The 27063-nt window shown below is 40.5% G+C and overlaps 2 protein-coding genes across 5 annotated transcripts; one reads left to right on the top strand and one right to left on the bottom strand.

The window, feature by feature from the left end:
• LOC131255869 (phosphatidylinositol/phosphatidylcholine transfer protein SFH1-like) lies at window positions 1-21509 on the top strand. 4 transcript variants are annotated; one of them, XM_058256761.1, is made up of 12 exons: window positions 1-247; window positions 368-396; window positions 2433-2540; window positions 3220-3303; window positions 3427-3480; window positions 4937-5014; window positions 5164-5217; window positions 6591-6650; window positions 7315-7410; window positions 8005-8106; window positions 8496-8576; window positions 20876-21509. In XM_058256761.1, exons 1-12 carry the CDS (start codon window positions 193-195, stop codon window positions 21191-21193), a joined length of 1119 nt encoding a protein of 372 aa, XP_058112744.1. In that variant the 5' UTR covers window positions 1-192; the 3' UTR covers window positions 21194-21509. The 4 variants fall into 4 exon arrangements, with proteins under 4 accessions (XP_058112744.1, XP_058112746.1, XP_058112742.1 ...); XM_058256759.1 differs by lacking the exons at window positions 1-247; window positions 368-396 and adding exons at window positions 2046-2125; window positions 2222-2327; XM_058256763.1 differs by lacking the exon at window positions 2433-2540 and having other exon boundaries at window positions 2-247.
• A 2579-nt stretch (window positions 21510-24088) lies between these two features.
• LOC131255242 (uncharacterized) lies at window positions 24089-26586 on the bottom strand. The gene is made up of 3 exons (XM_058255935.1): window positions 26061-26586; window positions 25190-25839; window positions 24089-24334 (listed from the first exon to the last, which is right to left on the bottom strand). Exons 1-3 carry the CDS (start codon window positions 26584-26586, stop codon window positions 24089-24091), a joined length of 1422 nt encoding a protein of 473 aa, XP_058111918.1.
• Between the last annotated feature and the right edge of the window lie 477 nt (window positions 26587-27063).

The following is a 27063-nucleotide window of genomic DNA, read 5'->3' as shown; positions in this document are numbered from 1 at the left end:
CTGTAGCAGAGAGAGGGAGAGGGAGAGCTCGCTCTTCGAAGACAGTACGGAAAAACTCTCTCTCTACGCATTTGATCTCTCCTTCAAAAAAGAGAATAAAAAAAAGAAAAAGAGGAGAGAGACGAGAGAGATTGTAATTTCATTACTCTATTTTATTTCGAAAAGAGAAAAAGAAAGAAAAAACAAAAGAAAATGGGCATCGCGTCTCAAGATGCAATCAAGCAGTTCAAAGCTTCAATAGATGAAAGTCAGTATCCTTTTCTTTTAAATTTTGAAATTTTTTGCAGAAAGATCTAGATCTTCGGTAGGAGAATCTCAGTCGTTGATTTCTTACTCCAATTCGTTGTGGTTATTGTTGTTATTGCAGTTGATGAGCAGTTGAAGAACACGTTCGAGGTCAGCTCTCTCTCTCTCTCTCTCTCTCTATTTCCGCCGATCTCTGATTTTTCAGGGATTTCATGAATCGATTCTGCTGTTTTTTAAGTCCTTGAAATTGTTAATTCCAGCCCCCAGAAGTTTAATTTTGATAATTTGGTCAAAACAGAAGAGTTGCTGAGTTGATATTTGCACCTTATCTGTTTGATATGTGCAACCTTTTTTGAATTATGGTAGTAGCTGAGGACCATTTTGGTACTATTCTAGCAACATAGTGGGAAAAAAGATGCATGTGTAGAGAAAAAGTTAGGGTGCAAATATTGGCTCTGTATTCTTCTTGTGGAAAATTACCACTGTAGGGGTGGCATTGATTATTGTTCACATACTTTCACATTCAATTCTTGCCTTCCTGACAATGGGGCTCTTGTGTAGAACATCGGAGCCCTGCAAAAGGTGGGCTGCGCCGGAAAGATCATGTGGGCTAAAAAATTGGACCAGTCCGCTTACTGGGTAGGCTGCATCGTTGAAATCAGTGGATTTGATTGATGGTCTGACTCAATGTATGAGCGCAGCCCATGGAATGAGTGGATTGGTCTGGTGTTTGTTGTTTTTTGGAAGTCGTTGATGGTTTTTCCAGGTGATGTTTATGGGCAGCCCATCTTTTGCATGGATTGGTTGTTCACATTGGTGGAAAATAAAGCGTTGTAGGTGGAAATAGCCACCCTTTATTTTGTTTGATCTTCTTTCTTATTGTGGGTGATTTTAGCATGGTATTTTCTTAATGGGGAATTGGTGTGTCGAGATGTTGCTGATCAACGGTTGGATCTGTTAGATCCGTGTAAATTTGCACTTATTTTTTGGTTCTTGTTTTTAGTTTTCCCCCTGCTGTGATTTTTTACATGCTTCTAGATGAATAGATGGTCGGATTGTTGCAATTTTCAATGTTGATATATCCTCTGAAACAAATCAAATGTTAAGCTTGAAGTGATCTGTACTGAAATTATCCATTTATCTGTGTGAGAGGTTGTGCCACTTAGCTTTGGAAGTTTTTAGCTGTCGTGGGTTCAATGGGTTGGGCCCAATTGTAGCAGAATCAAAACTTTGAGTAGGCCTGGCCTGAGCTGTTCAAAATTCTGGTCCAAATCAAATCTAGACAGTTGCCACCCCTAATGTCGAAAATAACCTAGAAATTGTTCACTAGCTATAACTACAAGAAAATATTGGGCATTATAGATTATGTATTTGTACTCTTTATAAGACGTGAAATATCTATCTTACAAGTTGACAGTGATAGTCTATAGTAATAGTTCAGGCATGCATGAGAGAATGCTATGATTTGAGGTTGTTTGTCCATTCGGTATCAGGTAGTTGCATGACACAACCATACCATTAGTCTGTCTGTGCATATGCATTAGGGTTCTAATGAAAATTGCTTGTCAATCATTCATGTGGTTCTTGAGAATTCCTTTGTCGGTTGATTTGACTGGTAAATAGCTTGGAAATGATTCATGGTAACATTTAAGGCGGATAGACTGATTTTATCACTAACTTTTAAGTGTAGTCTGGTATCATGGTTACTATCTTTTAGAGTGCAGGTATGGCCACATGCATCTCTCCTCATGCTATCCATATGTGTCAACCTTGTTTCACGTGGGACATCTGGGAATCTATCAAGCACTTCCACTATGTTGACGACCTGGCTTGGAAGGCGGGTGTTTAGCTCATTGGGCGGGTCAGACAAGTTTGTTAAGTGAGGACTGTTGGCCTATTTTCTTTCAGAATTGTTCCTTGTTTTTATACATATGTGGCCCACCTGATGAGTTGACCAGCCTGAAATTTTGGCCAGGTTGACGACATGTGGTGCCCACCTGAAGCACCGGTTAAAGAGGTGCATGTCATTTGTGGCCATGTGTAGTAGTGCATGTGGGCTTAGCAAGATCCTACTTTCTTTTGTAAGAACTATTCTGTGTCCGCCCTCCTGCATATCTATATGTATATCTTTCCCAATTTGGTGAAAAGGAAATATGCCTAAATGAAATAATACGCCTCCAATCCAGGTGGGTGGACAAGGACCAGTATCTGATTATAATAGGGACATATGGTGCAATGTGATCAATGGAATGCACTCCCCTCCAAACTTTACGAGTTTTGGCAGGCCAAGAATTGTAAGCCAATCAACGTTCACCTACTGAAATTAGAAGGGAGAATATGCTTCAGTTCTTCAAATCTGGTAAAGAAATGTTAAGGGGTGGAATCCCCCATTGCCCTACTGTTTATATTCCAGGGAATAAAGATGAAAGCATGAAAGTCCTCATTCTTGCAGTATTTCATTTCAATAGATCACCAATGGGAATCTTATCCCACATCACACTTGCATAAGATAAAGATGCCCATTAACTCTTGTTGGCTTATCTTTTTGATATAATTTCTCTAGATTTCGAATTTTATAAGATGTTCATATATAGTCTTTCATCAGTGAGCTTTGACTTTAGTGCCTTTTGTCATGTACCCCTAGTCGCAATTATTTCCCGATTCGCAGACATAATGTTCTTGATGGTTGTGGCATCATGGGAAATGGAACAAACATTTAATGGGATCCTGTTTCCCTAGTTTTCTGCCTGGAGTTGTGTTTGGTTTGTTTCAGATCTTTACTGAAATCATATCTATCTTTGCATTGTCTGCTGCTGAAAGGGCCAACTTCCAGATGTATCTGTAATTTTTTTGTACCGTGGTTGTATGTGTTCTTTGTTGAATCTTGTTTTTACTCATTAGGAAAACCTTTGTACATCGTAGGAGTAGTTTAGGTTGAATTTCAGTTCAGAGGCTGATTTGCTTAAATTCCAGCATGTGCATCAAGGATATCCAATTGAAACTTTGGTGCGGTTTCTCAAGGCGAGAGAGTGGAATGTTGCCAAAGCACATAAAATGGTAACAATGCATTCATTTTGATGTAGGATTTTAATTTTATTGTTTCCTTCTCCATTCCATGAATACCCTTTAGTTTTATTTTCTCCCTTTTCTCACGTTCATGATGTCCACGTCTTTCTACAGTTGGTGGATTGTTTAAATTGGCGGATACATAATGGGATTGACAATGTATTGGCGGTGAGGCTTCATGATTCTCAAATGTCACTATGTCTTGTTTTGTAGCTAATAATCACCTTGATGCTTCATGTGTATGTATTATTTGGAGTTTCGGTCAGTGCTTTTGTATTTTGATATTCTTTCTTAGCCAATATATCATCAACATCATCTAAGCCTTATCTTAATTCCCAACTAATTGGGGTCGGCTACAAGAATCCTTTTCCGCCATTCCACTCTATCGAGGGACATAACTTCAGCCAGACCATAGGTCTTCATGTCTTTTCTTGCTACCTCTACTTATGTCCTTTTGGGCCTTCCCCTTGCCCTTTTAGAGCCTTCAGCTTGTATCAACTCACTTCTTCTAACCAGCAGTCCGGTGTAGTTCTTGGTCTCTATTGCACATGACCAAACCATCCGAGTCTACTTTCCTTCATCTTATTACCTATTGGTGCTAGGGGTTCCTTCAAATGCATTTATTTGTAATTCTATCATTCCTTGTCCTGCCATTCATCCATTTCAATGTCCTCAGTTTAGCTACACTCATCCTATGATCGTAACTGCCCAACATTATGTCCCATAAAGCATGTCTTATAGCTATCCCATAAAATATCCCTTTCAGTTTGAGCGGTACACAATAATCAAATAAAACTCTAGAGGGGCATCAAATTCTATGGCAACATCCTTCTTAGTTTTTCCCCTGTCGTTAATTATCGACCCATACATACATACATAGGTACACTAGAATGTACACACACGACTTTGTGTGGGCCCCTCCAAAAAATGGGCCGCTCCAAAAATAAGGACCTGGAGTTCAGGTGGAACGTATCATCTGGAACAGTGCAAAATTATGCATAAAACTTCTAAGAACGCTTGTATATCATATCAGGCCTTTATGAATATGATACGGCTGTATTGGGCTGATATGATACAGATATTCAGAAGTATGTTTTCCTTTGATTGTGGGCTAAACTTTTACAACCGATAGCCTGATTACATTTATTTACATGGATTGACTTTTAATACCTAGAAAAATGACAGGAAAATTTGTGATATGGCATAATGAATCCAGGTGTTTTTGGGTGTATTTTAACAACATGATGGCAATTTAGAGTTTCTAATGAAATACCGGGGCTAATTTCATTTTTTAATTTTCAGATCTGATAGTCTTTTCCTTGCCTAGTGAGTAAGATTGGGCAGTATAATGATTTTTAACCAAAATAGATGAAAACGCTAGTACCATAAGGTTCTCTCACCCTTTCTATAAAGTTTATGCATGGCTGAGAGTATTGCATCACATTTTCAGTAAGGAGAATCATTTGGACCTTCTAAGGTGTTATAAAAAAATGTTAACATCTGATTCTAGATTTTAATGACGAAACAACTTGTAAATCGTGTTCATTTGTGGGTCTCAAATAACTGTGACACTTAAATGATGATGACAACAACAATCTAATGTGAGTATTGTTTGTCATTACAGAAACCTATAATTCCTGCTGATTTAAACAGAGCAATACGTGATTCTCAGCTTATTGGACTGTCTGGATACACAAAAGAGGTAAGCCTGTACAATATGTACTTGTAAGCTTTTACTTGCTGTAAAATGCCTATTCTGGTCATACTATAGTCAGTTACAATGCACGTTGTGGTTTTTTCATAATCTCAAATGTAACTTCAACCAACATGATTCTCCTTTCTTTTTGGCAGGGCCTTCCTGTCTTTGCTATTGGTGTTGGACTCAGTACATTTGACAAAGCATCTGTATGGACCATGTTGTTTCAATCTTTTTCTTTATAACTTCAACTGATGAATCTTAAATTGACTGCTTTGTTACTGATCAGAAAACTGTGGTTTGATATGCATTGTGGAAAGCAACTGTGTCATTGGGGCTTAGATCTAACTACACTTGATGCTCAATTGGATAGTAACATAAGCGTAAAATACATGGGAGTTCAACAGCAATTCGTCACTCCTTAAAATCTCATGTTATTGAAATCATTTGCATACATTTAGGGGCTGTTTGATTTTCTAATTGCAGTGGTAATTCAAGGTAAATGGGTAATAATTATTTACCTTTGAATTTCTGACTGCATTTTCATGGTGATGTTGACAGCCGCCTTCATTTATAGCACTCTTACATCACCCGAGGAAAAAACCATTACATTTGTGGGGTCCACCATGATATACATGTCTTATCCACTGTTCATCCCTTTAGCCAGCTCATTTTAGGGCATAAGCCGAAAAATGAGGCAGATCTAAGGCTCAAGTGGACCACACTGTAGGAAACAATGGGAATTGAGTTCCTACCATTGAAAGCTTTTTGAGGGCCCTATAAATTTTGGATCAAGCTGATATTTTTGTTTTCCCTTTATCCATGGCTCTGTGACCTTATGAACAGGTTGGATGACAAATAAACATCAATGTGGGCCCTAGGGAGAAAATAGTTTTCAACGGTTGACGTCTTTACAATCACTGTTTCTTAAGGTGTGGTCCACTCGACCTTGGGATTTGCCTCGTTTTTGGACTCATACCCTAAAATTTACTGTTAAAATGGTTGGATGGTGTGGATAATTCACATACATCACGATGGGACCCACAAGTTTAAATCGGTAATAGCATGGTTTTTGTGGACTGATTTTTGAGGTGTAATTCCTCGCTGATTTCAAACAGGTGAAGTTAGTCATAATTAGTTATTTACATGTATTTACTAGGAAAATTAAAAATCAAACAGCCCCTTAATGAAGACAAAAACGATTAGTAATCTTTCTTTCCTTTCAAAAGAATAAAAAACTTTTTACACTGAAATTTTAACATCTATCATCACATATGGTCCCCAGTCATAACTCATAAGATTGCTATAGTTAACATTGTAAGACCTTTTCTGTGGCAAATAGTCAATACAATTAGCATTGCCTTCCCCTCTGACGTGGAAGATGCAGATAAATCTGACTTTGAGCAGGAAGTATCTCTTGAAAATGCTCATTTTCTTAGAAACTGGATTTTTTCCATGCACCACATTAGCTTATTGCTTGGTGTATACATGTATTTCTTGATTCACTATCAAAAAGTTTCCAGTGTTAGTGTCCAAGCCCATTTTCTCTAATATTTACGTGAATATTTCTCCAAAACTGTAGGTCCACTACTACGTGCAGTCACACATCCAACTTAATGAATATCGAGATCGTGTAGTTTTGGTGAGTTTAATATTTTCATGCTTGCAAACATTTGTAGTCACTTCTATTATTATTATCATTATCATTATTGTTGTTGTTGTTGTTGATTAGATGGGTTTTTGCTACCATCCCCACTGTTAGTGGGATGTTAACAATGCCCCTGGACCTTTTGTATGGCACATGGGATGCCCAGTCATCAATTTGGATGGTTCATTCAATAGCACCATAAGGAGGAAGCCATGGCACAAGAATCACGCTGATCAGATGATCATAACCCTTTAAATGGGGTCAATTTGTTACAACTGTTTGATGTTTATGAGTCATCATACCAAAGTGCTACTTTGGAATCATAAGCAATACAAAGTGGGATCTATCAGATAGATGTTTCAAAATGACGATTGAACGTATTTTGTTTCTCCCACTCAATCTTGACTGTCCATTTTCCATGATATTGATCAGGTGGCAAGGATCATCGATTGGCGTGAATTTTACACTGTGGCTTGCTCCTAGTTGTGTGAATGAATGAACGGTTCAAATCTATGATAGGTCATCCCATGTGTCATTTAAAGCCTTTGGGTATGTTGCTAATGTCCCATGAAAGTGGGGACATTAGCAGAACCTGTATTATATTTGTATTTATTATTATTGTTATTATTGTTTTTTCATACTCTTGGTGATGTTGTAGCCTTCTGCAACGAAGAAGCGAGGGCAATATATTGGTAACTGCTTGAAGGTTTTGGATATGACTGGTCTAAAGCTTTCGGCGCTGAGCCAAATAAAGGTATGTTCTATTATTAAGTATTCTACTTCTTTTCATGCTCTCTCTCTCTCTCTCTCTCTCTCTCTCTCTCTCTCTTTTTGCCTTAACGTCCAATCTAAATGACATCGATCCAGGTGAATGTATGGTATCCTTCGTCATTAGTTTTTGCAGTTGGAGCCAATAGTTTTTGATCCTGACGATTAATCTGATTGGCAGCCTGCCACGGTCTCCCAGACTGGACAAATCCCATCCAATCTTTGGCCTTTTATGCCGATTAAAAAACCTGGCCTTTTCTCTGTGGAATGTGGATCATTGCTGCGTTCTTTATTATTATTATTATTATTATTATTATTATTTTCCTTCAGCCTCTTTCGTAGGTCAAAGTATTAAGATTGTCCCATCAAGGAGATCTTGGGGCAATCCCATCTTCTAGGGACAATCAAATCCGCAATCTGGATCACCAAAACAGAGGCCCCCACCATCAACACCCCCCCGCGTGCAAACCAAGGATCTTCGTGGATCACAATAATTTGTCTTCTCTTGAAGTTTTACATATAGAACACTTCCTCGTTCACCGAAACTTCTGACAATGCTTTGTTTGCTCTGTTGATGCAGCTAGTAACCATTATATCTACCATCGACGATCTTAACTATCCAGAGAAGACAGACACATACTATATTGTTAATGCTCCATATATTTTTTCAGCATGTTGGAAGGTGAGGTTCCTTCCTTTTCATTTGAGTAATCCATTTTCAAGTTCTATCTGTTAGAGCGTGCTTACATAGCATGTAGTTAATGTGCCCAGCACATGGTTTTGTCTGATACTGAGTCAACTCGGTATTGGTGGAGAACATAACAAGTTGCCCCCAAGACATTCACCAGTTCTGACAGTTTTGGAATGATATTGAGTAGAACAAGTCATGCTGGGTTCGTTCCTTGGGACCCAAAACTGATGTTTAATTCCATGGACCAGCATCATCTATTCATTGTAGAATTAGATAAACTTGTTGTGAGTTCTCTAAAAAGTAGGACATTTTGAATCTCTTCTTACCTATGCATGGCCTGTCTGGTATGCCGACGGCGGTCTTACCTTAACTGTTTGCAGGTTGTGAAGCCTCTTTTGCAAGAGAGAACGAGAAGGAAAGTGCAGGTGCTTCAAGGTTGCGGCAGGGATGAGTTGCTGAAGGTAAAACAGAGCACATAATCCATATGCTTGCATAGAGCCATTTTATGCATGGAATATGTTCATTTCATCTAAACATCTGAATTATCAACCCCACTATAGATGGGGCCCTGCCCCAAAGTTAAGAGTGAATGGATAACCAAATCAGATTGGCAAAACCCCAAGAATAGACCCCTCCCTTGGTGGGACATTGAGGTCTATTTCTCCCCAAGGGATATGTTTGGAGCTCGATGGGCCTGCATCAAATCCTCCATTTCCCCCCAAAGAGATAGGTTTTGGGTTGTGAACGTATCCACATTGGGTCCCACAATCTCAATGGTTCATATTGAGGTAAATGTTTGGACATGTACTGTTGCTCTTTGCATGCACATTGATTGTTCTACCTCGTCAGCTTATGGAATTAACTCCTTTACAAGATATTGAGAACACGAATCATTCAACGTAATCTCTTCATAGTTTCCTGTAATTCTGTATGCATCTGAATATTTAGTAGAGGGAGATAATAAGCTCCTGTGTTTAAGGCAACCCATTTATATACCACAACATTGCCTACCTAGCATGTGTGCAAGATCTAATCCGTCTTTGGGTGGGACCCATTGTGTTGATGCCCCATCCCGAAAAAGGATTTAAATGTGCTTTTGACATATCCCATCTTCTCATTTGACAATACGTCAAACGCTCCCCCTCTTTTTAGTATTGTCAAATTCATCCTCCCCCCTTTTTATATATGGTCATAAAACACCTGTGGTTAACTTCCATTTAAGTTGACTGTTAAAGAGGACAATTGACTGTTAAATTTGAGCGTTGACTATATGAAATGATGCTTTTGTCCTTGATTATGTAGATATGAGAGATATATTTATTTTGGGCAAGATCTATACCGCTTATTATGTGAGCCCCATCATGGTCACATGATCCAGACCGCCCAATGGTGGGCCGTCCACTACATTTGATCTAAACCGTTGAAATGGTGGATTAGAACTGTCTAAATGCCATAGATAACCTTTTTGTATTTGCATTAGGGTAAAATGGAAAATTTTCTGATCTCTAAAAAGTCAAGGGCAAAAGCATCATTTCATGTAGTCATTGTCATATTTAATGGCCAATACTCAATAGTCCCCTTAGACAATCAAATCTGACTGAAATCAAGCGCATGATCTTTGACCAAAGTTAAGCACATGGTCTTTTATGACCATATATGAAAAGGGGAGGGTTTATTTGATAATACTAAAAAGGTGGGGGGGTTATTTGGTTTATAGCAAAAATGGAGGGTGGTGTATGTCAAAACTCTTTGAATATTGGTTTCAAAGTGTGACTCGTCAAAGTGTAGGACTGAGTCGTAGCGTTGATACCGATACAAGTTGTTCAATTTGGGACGAGTTTCAAAAATGTAATCAGAAAACTAAAAATTATTAATTTTTTTTTTAAAAGTCTGTAAAAAAGAGAATATGTTCCTCTCCCTCTTCCTCTCTCATCTGTCTTCATCTCTCTCTCTCTCTCTCTCTCTCTCTCTCTGGAACATTGATGATTTTATTGGTGAAAGGCCGAAGCCAAAGAATACAAGAAAAACAGAAAGAAAAGAAGACAAAATTAGTTACAGATCAACCCAGCTATCAGAGAATTGAGATGCCAATATGGCTGAAGATTCGACTGCCCGCTCCTTTACAAGATCTATCTTCAGATTACAAATCACCTCAACATTTCTTTCCCGATTCCTGAAACAGTGATGGTTCCTTTCCAACCAAATTGACCAAATCCCAGCTAACAAACATAGACGCCAAACCTTCTTCCCAACCTTCCCTTTACCCCTGCCTTACCATTACATGAGAAGAGACTCGATAGAGCCCAACATGACCCACTAGATACCAAACAAGATAAAGAAGCTTTTCCATAACTTCCTTGCAAATGAACATTGTATGAAAAGATGATTTACTGACTCCTCATCTTGATAGCATAGAGGACACATTTGGTAGAATCATATGCCTCTTGCGAAGATTGTCTACCGTGAGGACTTTATTTCTTGCCACTAACCAAGCTAGCACCGCCACCTTTGGAGGAGCCCCATAATTTCACGCAGAAGCTGTGTGACTTGTGCCATTAACCCTTGATTCGCCACTGATCATGCTGTAGAAAGATTTTGCTGAAAGCCCGCCGAACTTGTCATGTAACCATCTCAACAAGCCCCTTTTGGAGATAGGGGATGGACCTTAACAGTTGATACTTCAACAGAGTGCAGTTATTTGATACTTCGACTGAGTGTGATGGTTAATATGCAGGCACTTATAAATTGTAGACATGGTATACACTAACTCAAATTACACTGCTTGAATTATGGGAACCATTGTAGTTAGGTCATCATTCAAATTTAAGATTGATTGAAGCATTGAAACCTTTGAATGATGGGCATGCGTTTCTAAAATTCAATGTTTTATGCATTGGTGCTGCTTTATGTATTTCATTGTCGGATACGGCAACATTATGGAAACATCGGGAAATATCACCTGTATCTGCAATGTATCACAATGTGGAGGAAACATTGGAGAAACTTTTGAAATTGGTGAAATTTTCAATGAAAGAGATGTTACAACTTACAACACATGGTTACACAGTACTCAACATTAACACTATCAAAATAGTTTTCCATTGATCAGGGTACAAAGCAGTGTGATGTCGGACAAAACTATGCCTTGAAATCCCCCTCCGATTCTGATTTCTCCACCAAATGTGTTTTGATTCGGGACAACTCAAGTGAAGTTGTTAATAGTGCAGTCAAAGGCGCTAGGTGGACCTGCCCCTGGAGTGCCTGAAATGCCTGTGCACCCTTAGGCACATGCTAGGAGTTTGTAGGGGAATTTTTTTTTCTTCAAATTATAATATATGTTAACATTTACATATATTTATAGATATATGTTTGTTTAATCAGTCAAAATCAACACCATTAAAATTCCAAAGGAAAATAGATGAAAAATAAAACGATCCCAAGACAATTAAACAAAAACAACTTTTACAACAAACCATCTATTTATCAAACTTGTATTAGTAATAAACTAATCAATAATCATTAATCAAAACGTCTGTGAAACTAGTCAACTGCTAAACTAATAACCATTAGTCAAAAGCTAAAGCTGCTTGAAATAAATGAGAGAAGATGTCCAAAGTGATGATCTTATTATTATTATTATTTTTTGAAAGATCCCTGAAATTTCATTAAGAAGAAAAGGAGAACACAAGGAAAAAAAACAAAATCTAGGCACAAGAAACCAAAAAAAACAAAATCTTAATTCTTAACTCACTATTAGAAGAAGAGAGCAAGAAAAGAAATGAGAGAAGAGTTGAAATTTGGGGAAAGAAAATCTTAAGCTTTTGATCTTAAAAGAAAAGAGTGTAGTTAAAATAGGCTTAAGTGATCCCTCTTATCTATTTACATCCCTTATAGGGTGGTAAAATACCCAAAAAAACACACAATGGAGGTACCTATAAGGTTACCTCAAAGTCAAATGGTAACAGTGCTGCAGGTGCACCAAGGTGCATGTACTAGGCTCAAGGTGCATGCCTAGGCACACCAAGGTGCTAGTTACATGCCTAGGCGCGGATAGGCGCACGCCTGAGGCAAACGCCTCGCCTGGGGTCCATGCGAGGCAGACCAAGCCCAAAATGCCTAGGCATGTGCTTGGGTCGCCTTTGATTACACTGGTTATTAAAACACAATTACAAAGAGAATCCTCAAAATATTTGGGCAAATATAAGTTGAAGACAAAGGAGGCACACATTCGGAATCTGCATTCTTCTTTTCTGAAGATTGTCGACGGTCAAGACTCTATTCCTTCCCAGAAGCCATCCAAACGTAGCAACTTTTGGTGGCACCCCATAGAACCAAACTGAGCCGGTGTGACAGCAAGAGGAGAAGGATGAAGCCGAGAGAGATTTGTAGAAAGATTGCACTGTAAACAGCCTTGCGCTTGAGAACAACCAGCAAAGAGAATCTTCCGAAGACAGAATGCATGGATGTCCCCAACAATTGAGAGAGCAAAACAGTAAGGTCCTCTAAATCCAAGTCTAGGAAATTTCTCCGAAAAGAAGGAATCCAAGTTTCTAGGCCACCATTGGGACAAAAAGTCTCTAACCATAATGTCTGGGTCTGAAGAAATGGCAAACAAAGATGGATAAGATTCAGCCAGAGAACAATCACTGCACCATTTGTCCAGCCATAATCTCATACTAGATCCGTTACCCAGGTTAAAAGAATTCATTTCAAACATAGCCGGGGCCGATCTAGCAGTTCTTTTCCACAAGAAAGAGGCACGATATAGGAATGATTTTTTTTTGTCCACCACCCGGTACTGGTGGAACCATATTTTGCAACAATAATTTGTCGCCACAAGCTATCAGCCTCATTCCCAAACCTCCACACCCATTTGCCCAATAGCGCTTCATTAACCGTCTGGAGATCCTTAATATTAGCTCCCCCATCCTCATAAGGAGTACAAACCTCCTTCCAGTTTACGAGAGGAAACTTTCTCCCATCCGAACCACCTTGCCAAAGAGAATTTCTTCTAAGTTTGTCTATCTTCACTATAATAGATTTGGGACAACGAAAAAGTGATAAGAAATAGATAGGCAAGTTGGATAAGGAAGTGTTGATCGGATTTAGTCTGCCCCCCAATGAAAGTAAGTTGAGCTTCCAAGTGGAGAGTTTTTTCTAGGATTCAACCAAAGAGAAACAAACCTCAGGGCCGAGGTTAATGCTGAAGAATTCACTCTTGTTCAAGTTGATTTTCAGACCTGAAACAACTTGAAACCAAAAGATTGACATACTCGAATTAGAAACCATTGTTTCATCAGCCTCACAAAAAACCAGCTTGTCATCCGCGAATTGCAGATATCACAACAGAGTGTGATTTTTATTTTTTATTTTTAAAAATTACTAAAGCTTTATATAAGCTTGCTTCCTGACCACGAGATAACATACCACTTAGAGCCTCTGTGACCATAACAAACAAGAAAGTGGATAAAGGGTCACCTTAGTGAAGGCCCCTTGAAGTCCTAAAGAAGCCAAAAGGGGAGCCATTGATTAGAACAGAGTACTTAGGAGACATCAAACAAATTCTAATCCAAGCCCTGCACTTAAAACCAAAACCCATTCTTTCTTGAATATAATCGAGCAAGTCCCAATCTATGTGGTCATAAGCCTTCTCAAGATTGAGCTTACACATTATTCCAGGCTTCCTTGATCTAGCTTGGGAGTGCAAACATTCATTGGCAATAAGAATAGAATTGAGGATCTGTCTCCCTTCCACAAAAAGCAAATTAGAAAGGGGAAATGATGTTAGGAATAATCGTCCTTAGTCTTTGATTCAGGATTTTAGATAGAATTTTGTAAGGAGAGCCAATTAGACTTATAGGACGAAAATCTTTAATGTTTTGAGCACCTTCCAACTTGGGGATCAAAGCAATGAAGGTGCTACCCAACTCATTGGCCAACCTTTTGTGATCTAAGAAGTCAGAGATGAAATTAAATAAATCTGATTGAACTGTGAAGCATTTTATAGAGGAAGTGAGCAATAGAAAGACAAACATTCTCTCTATCTGCTTTTTATAAATTAGTGGTGTATTGCTTTTCTCTTCCCCCACTCTCGCTTCCAACAAAGTCATCCACAGTCCTCTTCCTTTCCTCTATCACCCAATTCTTCCACATCATATATGATTAGAACTCTTCTAACATCATGCATGACCTTTTTTTGTTGGTTGTTGTTACTAGAGCTTGTGTCGAATAATTTCTTAAACTTGTTCGCTACACAATCATCTATTTGTGAATATGTTGTTACGTTCTTGTTTGTTTGGGCAAGGCGATGTTTCATTCAAAATGCACCTCCCCAATTCCTCTTCCCACAAAAGTTTTATTTGAAGTGAAGGCTAGCATTTTCATCCACTCTTGAGTAATAATCCCATATAGGATGGGCGGTTAATGTTAAGGGTTTGAAAGATTACGATTTTTGTTTCCTAGAATGTTAATGGCCGTCTTCTATCTCAGCAGATTTGCCTCCCTTTTCTGTTTTTCTGTATTCTCCACTTTTTTAATATATATATTTTCCCTTTGCTTCTAAAAAAATAATAATAATCCCATATAGGATCATTATCATTGTCTATAGATTCCGTCACCATCTTCAACAATAATCAGCACAATCCTAGTGTAAAAAAGGCAAATATTTGGAAAATGCAATTATTTACCCTAAAATAGGCATACGAATCTTCAAGATTCAAAAGAATCTAGGAGCCTATTTATTTTGCCAATTACCTCGATAATAATGTAAGGAAATGTGTTATCATACAATTTTACCACCACCAGACCCAACACGGGAATTGTCGATCAAATGTAGATGTATCTAGGAGACGGATAAATGTATTTGTAATCATTGCACTTTTTCATGGCATTACCATGAAAATCTCGAATCCAAACAATGACATTAGTGTATTTTGATGATGATTGGACATATAAGTAATGTAAAATGCCATCATTATGATTTTACCTCATGTATACCAAACACGGGAATCAACTATCAAATGCAGATGTTGTCAGGAGACAGGTAAAGTAATTTGTAATCATTGTACATACATTTCCTTTACATTACCGTGGTAATTGGTGGAACAAACAGGCCCTTAAAGTAAAGAAAAAACAAAAGAAAAAGACAATATTGAATATTTTTCAACATATTTACCGTAGAAGACAACAAAGGAAAGAAAAGAATCTGTAAGTATTTTGTGTTTCTTTACCTATTTGGATGTAGAATTTCAATGGAAAAAGCGACATTTGATTATGTTGCCCCATGAAAAAGATATGTTGAACTCTTTTTAGGAAAAAAAGATTTTTTTTTTCACTGGTTTCTTCTAGTTTATTACGCAAGTACATGGATTGTACAATTTAAATACGGAACATACAATTCAACCTAAATACGATTTGGGTGTATGATTCAAATCATACACCCCTCTGATTTTTTTATATAGGATTAATGGAAACTTTACTAAAGACTTGCTTGCAAAGCAAAGTAAGAAAAGAATATAAAGGGGCAAAAAGATTTACATCCCAAGGACTGATTTTACAAATGTTGGGTTAACATTCAAAGAAGTTGATGAATAAAAAACAGAAACTTTAATGGACAACACTAAAGCATCGATAGAACCCGAGGAATCTTGCAACCACTTTCTATTCTGCTCGCCCCCAATGGCCCACCAAATTGCCGGTAAGATCAAATTCCAAATCGGCCTTATCTTCTTACGTACCCCACTCCCATTCCAAGCCCAAAGAAGATCAGTGGCTTACCATGGTATAATCCATGACATTTTGAAAATGGACAAAAAGAAAGCCCACAGCTTGGCGCTAAACGGGAAGGAAATAAATAGATGATCAACAGATTTAGCATCTTGCTCGCATAAACAACACATGTTATGGATAGGCATGGCTCACTTTTGAAGGTTGTGGATGGTCAACACCTTTTTCCTACCAACTAGCCACATGAACGCAAGTTATGTGACAACCTTGGGGGCTCTCCAAAAGACCAAAAATGATAGGCGTAAACCCTAACGTTGGTAGTCGTTTATGAGCAAAGAAGCTTATAAAAAGAGCTAACAAAGAATCTCCCTGAATTGTGGATGTACCACACAGTGGAGTCAGCTCCTCTCAGAGGAATCGCTAACTGGAGCCGGGCCAAAAGTGATTGAAGCTCTTCTAATTTTCTGTCCATAAGGAACCTTTTGCAAGGGGGCATCCATCAAACTGACATGCCTGAGTAGGAAAAACAATCCACAACTTTAAGATCTTCCGAAGTCGTAGTACTAGCCAAACTTGGAAAATCAATTTGCAAAGGGTCGTTGTTGTACCAAGTGTTTTTCCAAAACTTCATTCTTGCATAGTCCCCTAGAGAGAAGGAGATACCTTCCCAAAATTTCATCCTTACACCATCATAGATCTCAAAATGTGAGAAGACCTATAAAGTGAGGACTCCTTAACCTCCCACCCCCTTCCTCTAGACCGTACTTGGATGCAATTATTCCACGCCAGAAACTCCCTTCCTCCATCCCGATCCTCCATAACCATTTGCCCAAGACAGCTTGATTCATAGCGCACAAGGGTCATAACCCCACTCATTGAGATAGCAACTTATGCACCTTCTCCCATCTTAATAGGTGGAACTTGAAACCATCTTTCGACCCCTTCCACAGGAAGTCCCTTCTTAAGTTGTCCAGTTTATCCCTCATTGATTTTGGACAATTGAAGAAAGACGAAGTTCAACGGCATATTGGATAGAGTTGCTTTGATGAGGGTCAATAGGCTACCCAAGTAGAGAGAATGACTCTGCCACTTAGACAGCTTTCTTTCCACCCTCTCTAAAACCTTATCAAGATGCTTTGTGGGCTTCCCAATGCAAGGAGGAAGACCCAGGTAGGTGGACGAGAATGAACCCACTTTACACCCAAACACTGAAGCTAATCCGTTTAACTCATCATCTAGATGGTTGCCGAACATTTCGCTTTTACCAATGTTGATCTTTAGCCCCGAAACCCCCTCGGAACACGCAACAATTTTACGGAGGTTATCGACCATAGCAGGATTGACATCACAAAAGAGTATTGTCTACAAATTGGAGATGTGAAACTTGAACAGACGAGGGGGCCACCTTGAAACCTTTAATAAGGTTAGATTCTTGACCTTTGGCTAGTAACCGGCTAAAGGCTTCAGCTACAACCAGGAAAATATAAGGAGAGAGGGGGTCTCCTTGGCGAAGACCCCTAGATGGCTTGAAGAAACCTTTAGGAGAGTCGTTCACAAGCACCGAGAATCAAGGTGATCTGACACAACTTTGGATCCACCTCCATTTTTCCTTGCATCCCAATTTGCCTAGTATATAATTAAGAAACTTCCATTCTACATGATCGTAGGCTTTCTTGATATCTAGCTTGCAAACTATTCCCGACTTTTTCTCTTTGAATCTAGAGTCAATTCACTCATGGGCAATGAGAGCACTATCCAAAGTTTGCCTTCCTGTCATAAATGTCCACCGAGTTTCTGAAACAACAAAGCCTAACACTTGCGATTTGAATCATTGTATTCTGTAATGGTAACAGTGGCCGTAATAGTCATCATCGCTACTGTTACGATATGGGCTGTAATTGCCGTTACGGTCTTTTTTTCTTTTTTTTTTTTCCCGAAAAAAAAAACTGTAAAAAATATTTATCCGTCTTGTAATGGCTGCCATGGGTCATTTATTTATTTATTTATTTATTTATTTATTGTAATGGTCGTTACAGTCGCGTCGCGTAATGGTTGGCTCCGTTACCGTTACAGTGCACCTTGATCTGAATCGTATGATCATACTTATTCAAATAATACTGCGATCACATAAAACCCATGTCTCAAATTCTATGGGTAACATCCTTCTCAATCTCTTTGCTCTCATGAATTCTCGACAAAAGATATTGAACATGGTCCTTTTAAGGTACATTTATTCAACAATCCTAACTAATTTCTCATTTCCACTCCTATTATTACTAGAAGTCCATTCGCTATCTTCTATTTTAGTCCGACTGATTTTAAAACGCTTAGATTCTAAAGCAACCCTCCATAGTTATTGTTTCACGTTTACCCCCTCGTCTCGCCAATCAAAACTGTCTTTTGATTTGTGAACCCTTGACTACTTGCTGGAGTCAGGAAATATTCAACCCTTGATCATTTCTCACCACAGCTGGGTGGCGATGAAGCGAGTCGTTTTTTGGGAGCAATAATGAGAGCGCAAAACTCCCATTGGTAGAGTTTGTTCAAAACAAATGGATGGTTTAAACTTTGCCAAGTTCTTTTCAGCTCTACATTTCTTTCCAGTAATGCTGTCCACTTGCTGAGGAGACCAGCCAGATTTTGGAGCATAGATTATCAACCACCTGATTTGCCTGCATCATAGACATTGATAAACCACCTATTGTGGAGGAAGCCATTACCAAAATTCCATCCAGTTGGGACAGGCCATCCACACCGTTCGACTCACTTGATGGATGGATTAGATGTTTTGCATGTGTGCTTGGTCCGCACCTGCTGTAGTGTGTATATGGACCACCTTGTACACATGTGTGGCCTTAGAATAGCTTTGGTAGAGGTGCCTAGATCCATGACAAATGCCAATTGGGCAAATATATGTGAGATCATGACCATTCATTAGGCAGGCCCCACCATTGATGTGCTCTGGCACAAAAATTGTGCCTGTCATCTCTTAAGGTGGTGATGCATGTATGTTAAAACATGGATCATTGGTTGTGCTTTTTTAAGTGTCCATTCCGTCATGCACTTATGGTCCACCTGGTGAGTGCATGACACAGATTCCAGCAGCAAAAGAAGGAGAGGAGTGGCCATTAAGTAGGCTCCCAAAACAGTCCACAAGAAGGACCAAAAGGGAGTGATACAAGAGGCAAGTCAGTGGTAACTTGCTAGACAAGTTAGCAGTAACTTGCGGTCCTAGTGACAAAGATAGTAGTTTTTTTTTTCTGAATAATTAGTAGCTTGATTGTTGAGCAAGTTAATCAGCCCTAGCCGTCCTAGTTATATATTTTTAATTTATGTCTTGACTTCTACTACAAGATCTCTCTCTCTCTCTCTCTCTCTCTCTATAACAGTTTGTTTTCTGCCACAGTAGGCCTATCTTGCTGAGTTTTACTTCTGCTTTCCCAGTGACCTGATTTTCCTGAAGAACTTCCATTCTCCTCTTTTTTGTTGGCTTTATCTGGTATCAGAGTCTTGTTTTACCATTTGAGTCTCACGTGTACGAGTCCTGCTCATCAAGGTGACAATTTGGAAGCTTTGGTATCTTCTGCACTAAACATTGAGGTGAATTGATAGGGAATGGGTGCTGGGCTTCGCAGTATGGAGGTAAGCATGCAAGGAACATTCAATGAATCAATTGTGCTTTCAGTTGGAGCATGCCGCGGCCCTTGGGCCCACCGATGTGTGCATTGGTGGAGAGGAACCAACAGTCTCTTGTTCATCCACAAGCTCCATGTGGAGAGCAACCAATGGTGTAGTTGTATGAAGAACAACTTCAATTGGAGTTTTCACATGATGGACATGGATAATCTTTTAGTCTAGGGTGTGTCCAAGGACCACAGGATGACCTAGGGCACAAATAAGAGCATTAACCACATGTCAAGATAGATATATTCTGGATTTCTTCATGGAGGAACAACCGAAGAATTTCGTGACAGGCTGAATGAGGTCGAATGGGTGTTCAAGTAACTAGATCTGCTTGATTTTTGAATGGTTGAGATTAAAAGGTAGGTTTGATAATGAGTTGTGTAGATTGATTAGGGATAGGCTTTTACTATAAATACCTCCTTCATTGTAATTTTCAGTTTTTTTTTTTGAATGAATTGATTTTTTATCCACATGAGTTATCTCTGTGTTCCAATGCATGCACTTAAATTGTGGGGCCTTGCCGAGTCCCAGCAGATTAGATTCTCTGGAGTTTCAACACGAGGTCATGGGCATACCTTGTGGTGTGAGTGCGCGAGAGTGTGGGGTAGGGTGTGTGGAAAAAAGAAAGGCTTTTTGGATTCCAGTTGCTTGAGGCGCTCACAGGGCATTTGAAGTCTGATTATCATGCTGATTCCCATTGGCATACCTAATCCCAATCCCGATCTGCTCATTGTATTATATATTTCCATGGTGGCCCATGAAGAGGATTGGACTGAGTGGAAGATTCGGATCGATCGATTGGAGTTTGCATATTTATTTGCAACTCCCATTACTACAATGTGATATGACAACACCAGATCATTCCTGTTATTTTAATTCCAGAATTCATCACCTGAGTTTCCAGATTCCTTGAGCAAGCTCTGGTCTTCGGTTACAGGATGAGGCCCCTACATGATGTGGTACCATCATGAACGTACATCTGGCCCAAAAATCAGGTGGGTCAATTCATCAGACAGACCAAAATGTATGAGAAAATGGATAGGGAAAAAAGAAGAAAAAGAAAAAAAAGAAGAAAAAGAAAAAAAAGAAAGAAATGGCTTGAACCGTCTGATTTTTGTGCCAGAGCATGTTCATGTTGCGGCTGACATGGTCCATGCCTCTTGTATGCATGCATGGTGGTGGGCCCTGCATTCCATCAAAGCCAATACTCTACTAGCATCACTCATATTTTCTTCTAGTTCATAAAACCATGCTGGCAGTTCCAACATGCATTCTTCCAAAGATCATCTGCATTTCCGTTTTACTACATGAATATAGAGCTGATGTTCTGTTGCGGTTTTGGCATCTGTAGGTTATGGACTATGCCTCCCTCCCTCATTTCTGTAGAAGAGAAGGATCGGGGTCATCCAGGCATTCGTCGGGTGGGCCAGATGACTGCTTTTCCTTCGACCATGCCTTCCACCAGCAACTCTACAACTACATCAAGCAGCAATCATTGAGACTGGAATCCATGGAGCTCATCAAAGAAGGTTCCTTACATGTGGATGTGCCTGACCCAGAGCCTGAAGGATCTGTGATTGTTCAAACCATAGAATCCCAGCTCCACATGCTCGGCGACCGAAATGGTCTCTCTAATTCGCTAAATGGCATGAAAATCAACGGCATATGAGACACGATGCAGAAGCATCTGCAATTGATATGAAAACGGGCCCAAAGACAGTCGATGGCCTATCAACTCCATGCGAGCTGTCCGATGTTTGGGCACCCAATCGTATCTATTAGGTGTAACAGTAATTACCCGCAATTCCTCGCTGCGGGTTTTGTAGGTATAAGAAGCTAATTAGATATGATATGTGACTTGAAATTTAGTGACATTGCTGTCTTCAGGCAGAGAATGTTTTATATTAGCATTGAAAGAGATGAGTTCTGCATTCTGGAATTGTGTTGGGAGCAAATGAAGAAGAAATGTTTAGTGTTGGATGGTAGTACTGTCACACGTGTGTGCAAAGGTTGCTGATCTAAGGACGTGTGTATGCACATTTCAGATCTGAACCGTCGGTATGTTGGGTTGCTCCCACTGTTAGATGACTTGGGCTAACAATTAGCTGATTTGTTTATCAGGTGGGGCCCACATCACATGTGGATCGTCTATCTTGTTTGCTGTGTTCATGATAGCAAATAATATACACAAGCATCAAATGATCCTATCCATCTAAATGGTGGCCTTCAAATAGTAAAATTTAAACGTTGAAAGGTGAAGAAAAGACACGGACAGAATTGTCTGATATATTCCAAACAGAAATGGACAGTTTAAAGACACAATATATGGACAGTTTAAAGACACAATATATATATATATATATATATCTGTCTTAGATTGGATCATTTCAAGCCATTGATCATTTTATTATTTCCTTACAGGATAGGCCTTGGCCTGGCTTGGTCATGACCAGGGCCAGTGTAAGGGCTTAGCTAGGGCCAATTCCACCCCAGCCGTAGCCTGGGCTATTGCCACATTTAGGTGTAACTTTAGGAAAATTTATTATGTATAATACTAAGTTCATATGGGCCACATCTTTCACCATAGGTGGGCTCATAAGATGATTGGTCTCATCTTTGTCATTGATGGGATCAAAATTGCACATAAACTGCCCGATTGAACCGTTGTGGAAGCTAAATGGTCTAACTTGAACAATACTAAAAATGAAGAGTCCGATTGAACTTATAGTCTTTGCTTTTTGTTTTTTTCCTTTATTGTTGGTTGGATGAGCATCGAAGTTGAACAATTGATTGAAAATCAATGGGCCAAAATGGAATGACATTGAAATCTTTTTTTTTTTTTTTTTGAAAAAGGTAGGAGCACACCATCTATATGTCAGTGTGTGGGGGTGTGTGCGTGTTAAAAAATAATAATTTGTCATTCACTGCAAAATAAATGATACACTTAGGCAAGGGGAAGCATTGCCGTGCAAATTCTTTATAAATGACAATTACAGGTCTTAATCCACAAAAACAAATATTGTACAGACATTTAGAGCCTGTTTGAATACCACCAAATAAGTTACTTTTTTAACTCATGGTAAGTTGTTAATTTTTTTTTTTTTTCAATTAGTTTAGTAAACATAATTGTAAAAGTAACTTATATGCTTAAAGTTACTGAGCCTGTAAGTTTTGTTTTTAAGCTCTTCAACTTTTCTACTTCTCTCTCACTCACTGTCCATGTTGAAGGAGGGCCCGCATGATGGATTGTCCTCATGGAAGGTGGTGCCCACATAATGGATGGTTCACATCAAAGGTAGCCACACATGATGGATCACCCATATTTGTGTAGGCCCACATAATGGAAGGTCTACATCAAAGGTCATGAGCCCCTAATGATAATTACTTCATCCAAAATGGGCGGGTATGATGGACAACCCACTTCAAAGGTGGGACCCACATGATGGGCAAGGGACATTGTATCTGGGTCCCACATGATGGATGACCCACATCGAGTTGGCCCCACATATGGACGGTCCACATCAAAGGTCGGGCCCTAATGATAAATGATCCACATCCAAGGCGAGCCCCACGTGATGGGCAACCCACATTGAAGGTGGGGCTCACATGATGGACAATCTACATCGAAGGCGGGCTTCACATGATGGACGATTTATAATGGTGGGCCCCACATGATGGATGATCCACATTGAGTTGGGCCCACATGATAGACAATCCACATCAAAGGTGGGCCCCACATGATGGAAAGTCCACATCGAAAGTCGGCCTTTATAATGAATGGCCCATATCAAAGGTGGGTCCCCCATGATGGACGACCCACATTAGATGTGGGGCCCACATGATGGACTGTCCACATCAAAAGTGGGCTCACATGATGAGAGGTAAATATTGAAGGTGTGTCTCGCATGATGAAGAATAACATTGATTGCGGGCCCCACATGATGGATGACCAACATCAAAGGTGGGCCCTACATAATGGATGGTGCACATTAAAGGTTGCCCCCTAATGATGAATGGTCACATCTAAGTAGGGCCCCGCATTATGGATAACCCACATAAAAGTTGGCCCTTCAAACAATTAGAGCTGTCACTTTGCTGGGATTGGGGTTAGTCTTGCCCTGAATTTTGAACTTTATCTGGCTAGGCCATCAGGCCGGCCCTATTCAAAATTCACATTTTGCAGGCCCAAGCCCAGCTCATTGACACCCCTACACACAATGAATGGTCAACATCAAAGGTTAGCTCCCGCATAATGGATGTTAGATGTGAATGGGACCAAACATACTTGAGTGATAAATACTCCGATGTTGGAAACCAAAAATACTTTTCAACTTTTGGGCTGCGAAGTATGTTGCTTACCAAACATACTTATAAATAAATGAGTAGAAATCAAGATTTGCTTTGTGTGGTGTGATCACTCTAGCTTTGGACCTGCCTCATTGTTGGGATCATGCCCTAAAATAATTTAAGCAAAGTAAATAAACAAAGTGGATAAAACACATATATCATGGTGGGGCTAACAGAGTTTTGCCATGTATATAGTATACCCTATAGGCGCTGTGCTCTACAGCATGCAATCCGAGTCCAGCAACCCTATACAAATGTCCATGTGACAACGTGGGTACTTATCAAAAGTACCATTTTCAGAGATCTGATCACCTATAGGCAACTGCACCACAGCCTGTATTATCATGCCAATTTTCAGGATGGGAGGTGGAGGTGAAAGCAGTGGGGTGTCTTGTAGGCGAGAAGAGCTAGAATTCAAGGCCGGTGGTCCTTTGACAGGCCGGGGAAACGGAATATCCGCCAACTGATGAAACCATAAAGGGGCGTTAGGATTGGAAGTTGGTGTAGATAAGTTATTTATGCCAAAATATTCCAGGCAGGGGATGATTTCCCGCTGATGAGATCAATCACGGTCTTAGAGTCACTTTCAATCTCCACTCTAGCGGCATTGCTAGAAATGCAAAAGGATAAGGCCTCCCAAACCGCTCTGATCTCCGCCCGAGAGTTAGAGCCAAAACCATAACCCGAAGAGAATGCAAAAAGCAAGGAGCCCGAGTCATCCCTAGCCACTCCACCTCGTCCTGACGGCGAAGATTACGACGGGCTGAGCCATCCACTTTGACCTTGATGCAGCCCATTTTAGGAGTGACCATCAGACCACCTGGACTAACCGATAGCAGGAAGGGCCCCTAGGAAAACACAGATCAGAAGACACCGCATCCCAACGACCGCTTCAGCGCCAGGAAGAAGGCAGATTGGGGCTCATTCAAAAGCACGAAATCACCCTAGGCCCCAAGGGCTTGATGTCCTTGAATCTCGCATCGTTCCTGGCCCTCCATAGCTCCCAGAAAATGATCATTGATAAAAGGCCCCTCCAAATAAGAGTGAGAAAATGGTTCCACACCGCAATAGCCAAGTTGCCTGTGGAGAAGATGTGATCTATGGATTCTGGATGGCCCGGGAGAGGAGGCCGGCAACAATCACACTTGGAAGCTAGGTGAATACCCTTAGCTTGGATCCTGGTGTCAACCGGGATGGCCTTGAGGAGAATTTTCCATGTGAGAAGGGATAATTTAGAGGGGATTTTTGGGTGTTAGACCCAAGCTGCCCACGCTTTGATATCCCCTGGGGTTCTTGATAGTTTCCAGGCCGAGCCTACCGTGCAGTCTCCGCTTTTAGACTTAACCCAGATTCTCTTGTTGATGGCCTCCGAAGTGCAAATACCCTCATTGGTGACATGGTCAAGGATGGATGAAGGGAGCAGGTAGATGGCCGTAGCAATGTCCTTCCACCCCGAAGGATCAATGAGCTGGTTTACCTGAAGGGACTGAGCGGCCTGCACCGAGTTCTGCCGAGAGTGAATCTGAGGGAGCATCCAGTCTTGTAGAGGGCTGAGGCTGGTCCAATCATCTCGCCAGAAATCGCAGCAGCCACTAACAACAATGAGTCTGGAGTGGGTCGTCACAAAGGCAAATAGTTTCCTGATTGCCTTCCACAGTGGTGAGGCCCGGGAAGGAGGGGGAGAGAGAGAGAGAGAGGAAGAGTTAATATCAGCCTTGTATTTCTGCTTCATGAAAGACGCCCAGGCACTGCCAGCTACCCTGTACATGATGTTCCAAGCCATCTTCGACCTGAAAGCACGCATAACGCTGGTTAGGCTTCGGACCCCCAAGCCACCCTCCAATCTTGGGTAAGATATACGATTCCAACTGACCCAGTGATAGCGTTTTCTATCCCCCTCCCAGCCCCAAAAGAAATCAGCACATGCTCTGTCCAGTTCTCTTAAAATGGAGAGAGGGATATCAGTGGCTGCAAGAGAATGGACTGGGATACTGCTTAGAACGTGGTTAATAAGCATGATTTTACCAGCTTGAGAGAGGAACTTGGACTTCTAGCCAGCGATTTTCTGATGGATCTTCTCCAAGATTGGTTGAAAATAAGCACCATTACTTCTCCCTTCGAAGATAAGAACACCCAGATAGGTGAAAGGGCCTTCACTTCGATTGAAGCCTAGGATATATTAGATGGACCTGCTTCTCGCTTCAGATTGATAGGCGTGAAGGATGAAGAAACTCTTACGGGTGTTACATTTTTGGCCCGAGGCCCTATAGTAGCGGTCCAAGAAAGACTGGATACGACGCAGGGTTTCATGGCCCCATTTGCAAGCAGCAAAGTGTCGTTTGCAAAGAGAATGCGGGAAACGGTGGGGCAGTCCCTGCAGGTATGGCAAGGCAGGCAATTTCCGCTGGACATCAGATTAGAGAAGCCCCTACTTAGAACTTCAGCCGACAGGATGAAGAGGCCCGGTGAGATTGGGTCTCTCTGCCTAAGGCCTCTAGTGGATTGAAAGAAGTCGCAAGCTTCACCGTTCAGCAGGACCGAGAACCATGAATTCGACCAGCATTTTTCGACCATGGTGATCCATTTGTCCCCAGATCCAAAGCGACGAAGGACGTGCAGAAGAAAACACCAATATAACCTGTCATAAGCTTTTTCCATATCCAACTTGATGAAGATGTTATCCCCTTTGGTCTTCCTGTCAAGGTCCCTAAACATTTCTTGGGCTAGTGCCCAGTTGTCCCGCTATGTTTCGGCCCTGGACGAAGGCCCCTTGTTCAACCGAGATAATGTTGGGGAGGATCTTAGCCAACCTATCCGCAATGATCTTGGAACAGATTTTATATATGCAGTTGCAAAGGCTGATGGGGCGGAAATCAGCGAATGAAGTAGGGGCCATGGTTTTAGGGATCAAGCAGATGAGTGTAGATGTGAAGGCTCTAGGGATAGTGGCGCCTGGGAATAATGAACGAACGACAAGGAGAATGTCTTGACCGACTATACTCCAACAACCTTAGATGAATGCCCCAGTAAAGCCATCCAGTCCTAGAGCTCCATCTTACGGGATGCTCTTCACCACAGCCCATGTTTCTTCATAGGATAGAGCCTCCATCAACATGATATTATCTTCCTCAGAAACAGAGGAATGGAGGGAGCTCAGCAGGTCTACATCTGGGAATGAAGGTTTGGCTGCCA

The sequence above is a fragment of the Magnolia sinica genome, chromosome 9, assembly GCF_029962835.1.
Source record: "Magnolia sinica isolate HGM2019 chromosome 9, MsV1, whole genome shotgun sequence".
Taxonomy (NCBI): Eukaryota; Viridiplantae; Streptophyta; class Magnoliopsida; order Magnoliales; family Magnoliaceae; genus Magnolia; species Magnolia sinica.
The sequence above is the reverse complement of the archived record's forward strand: the minus strand, read 5'-3'. Positions and strand labels throughout refer to the sequence as shown.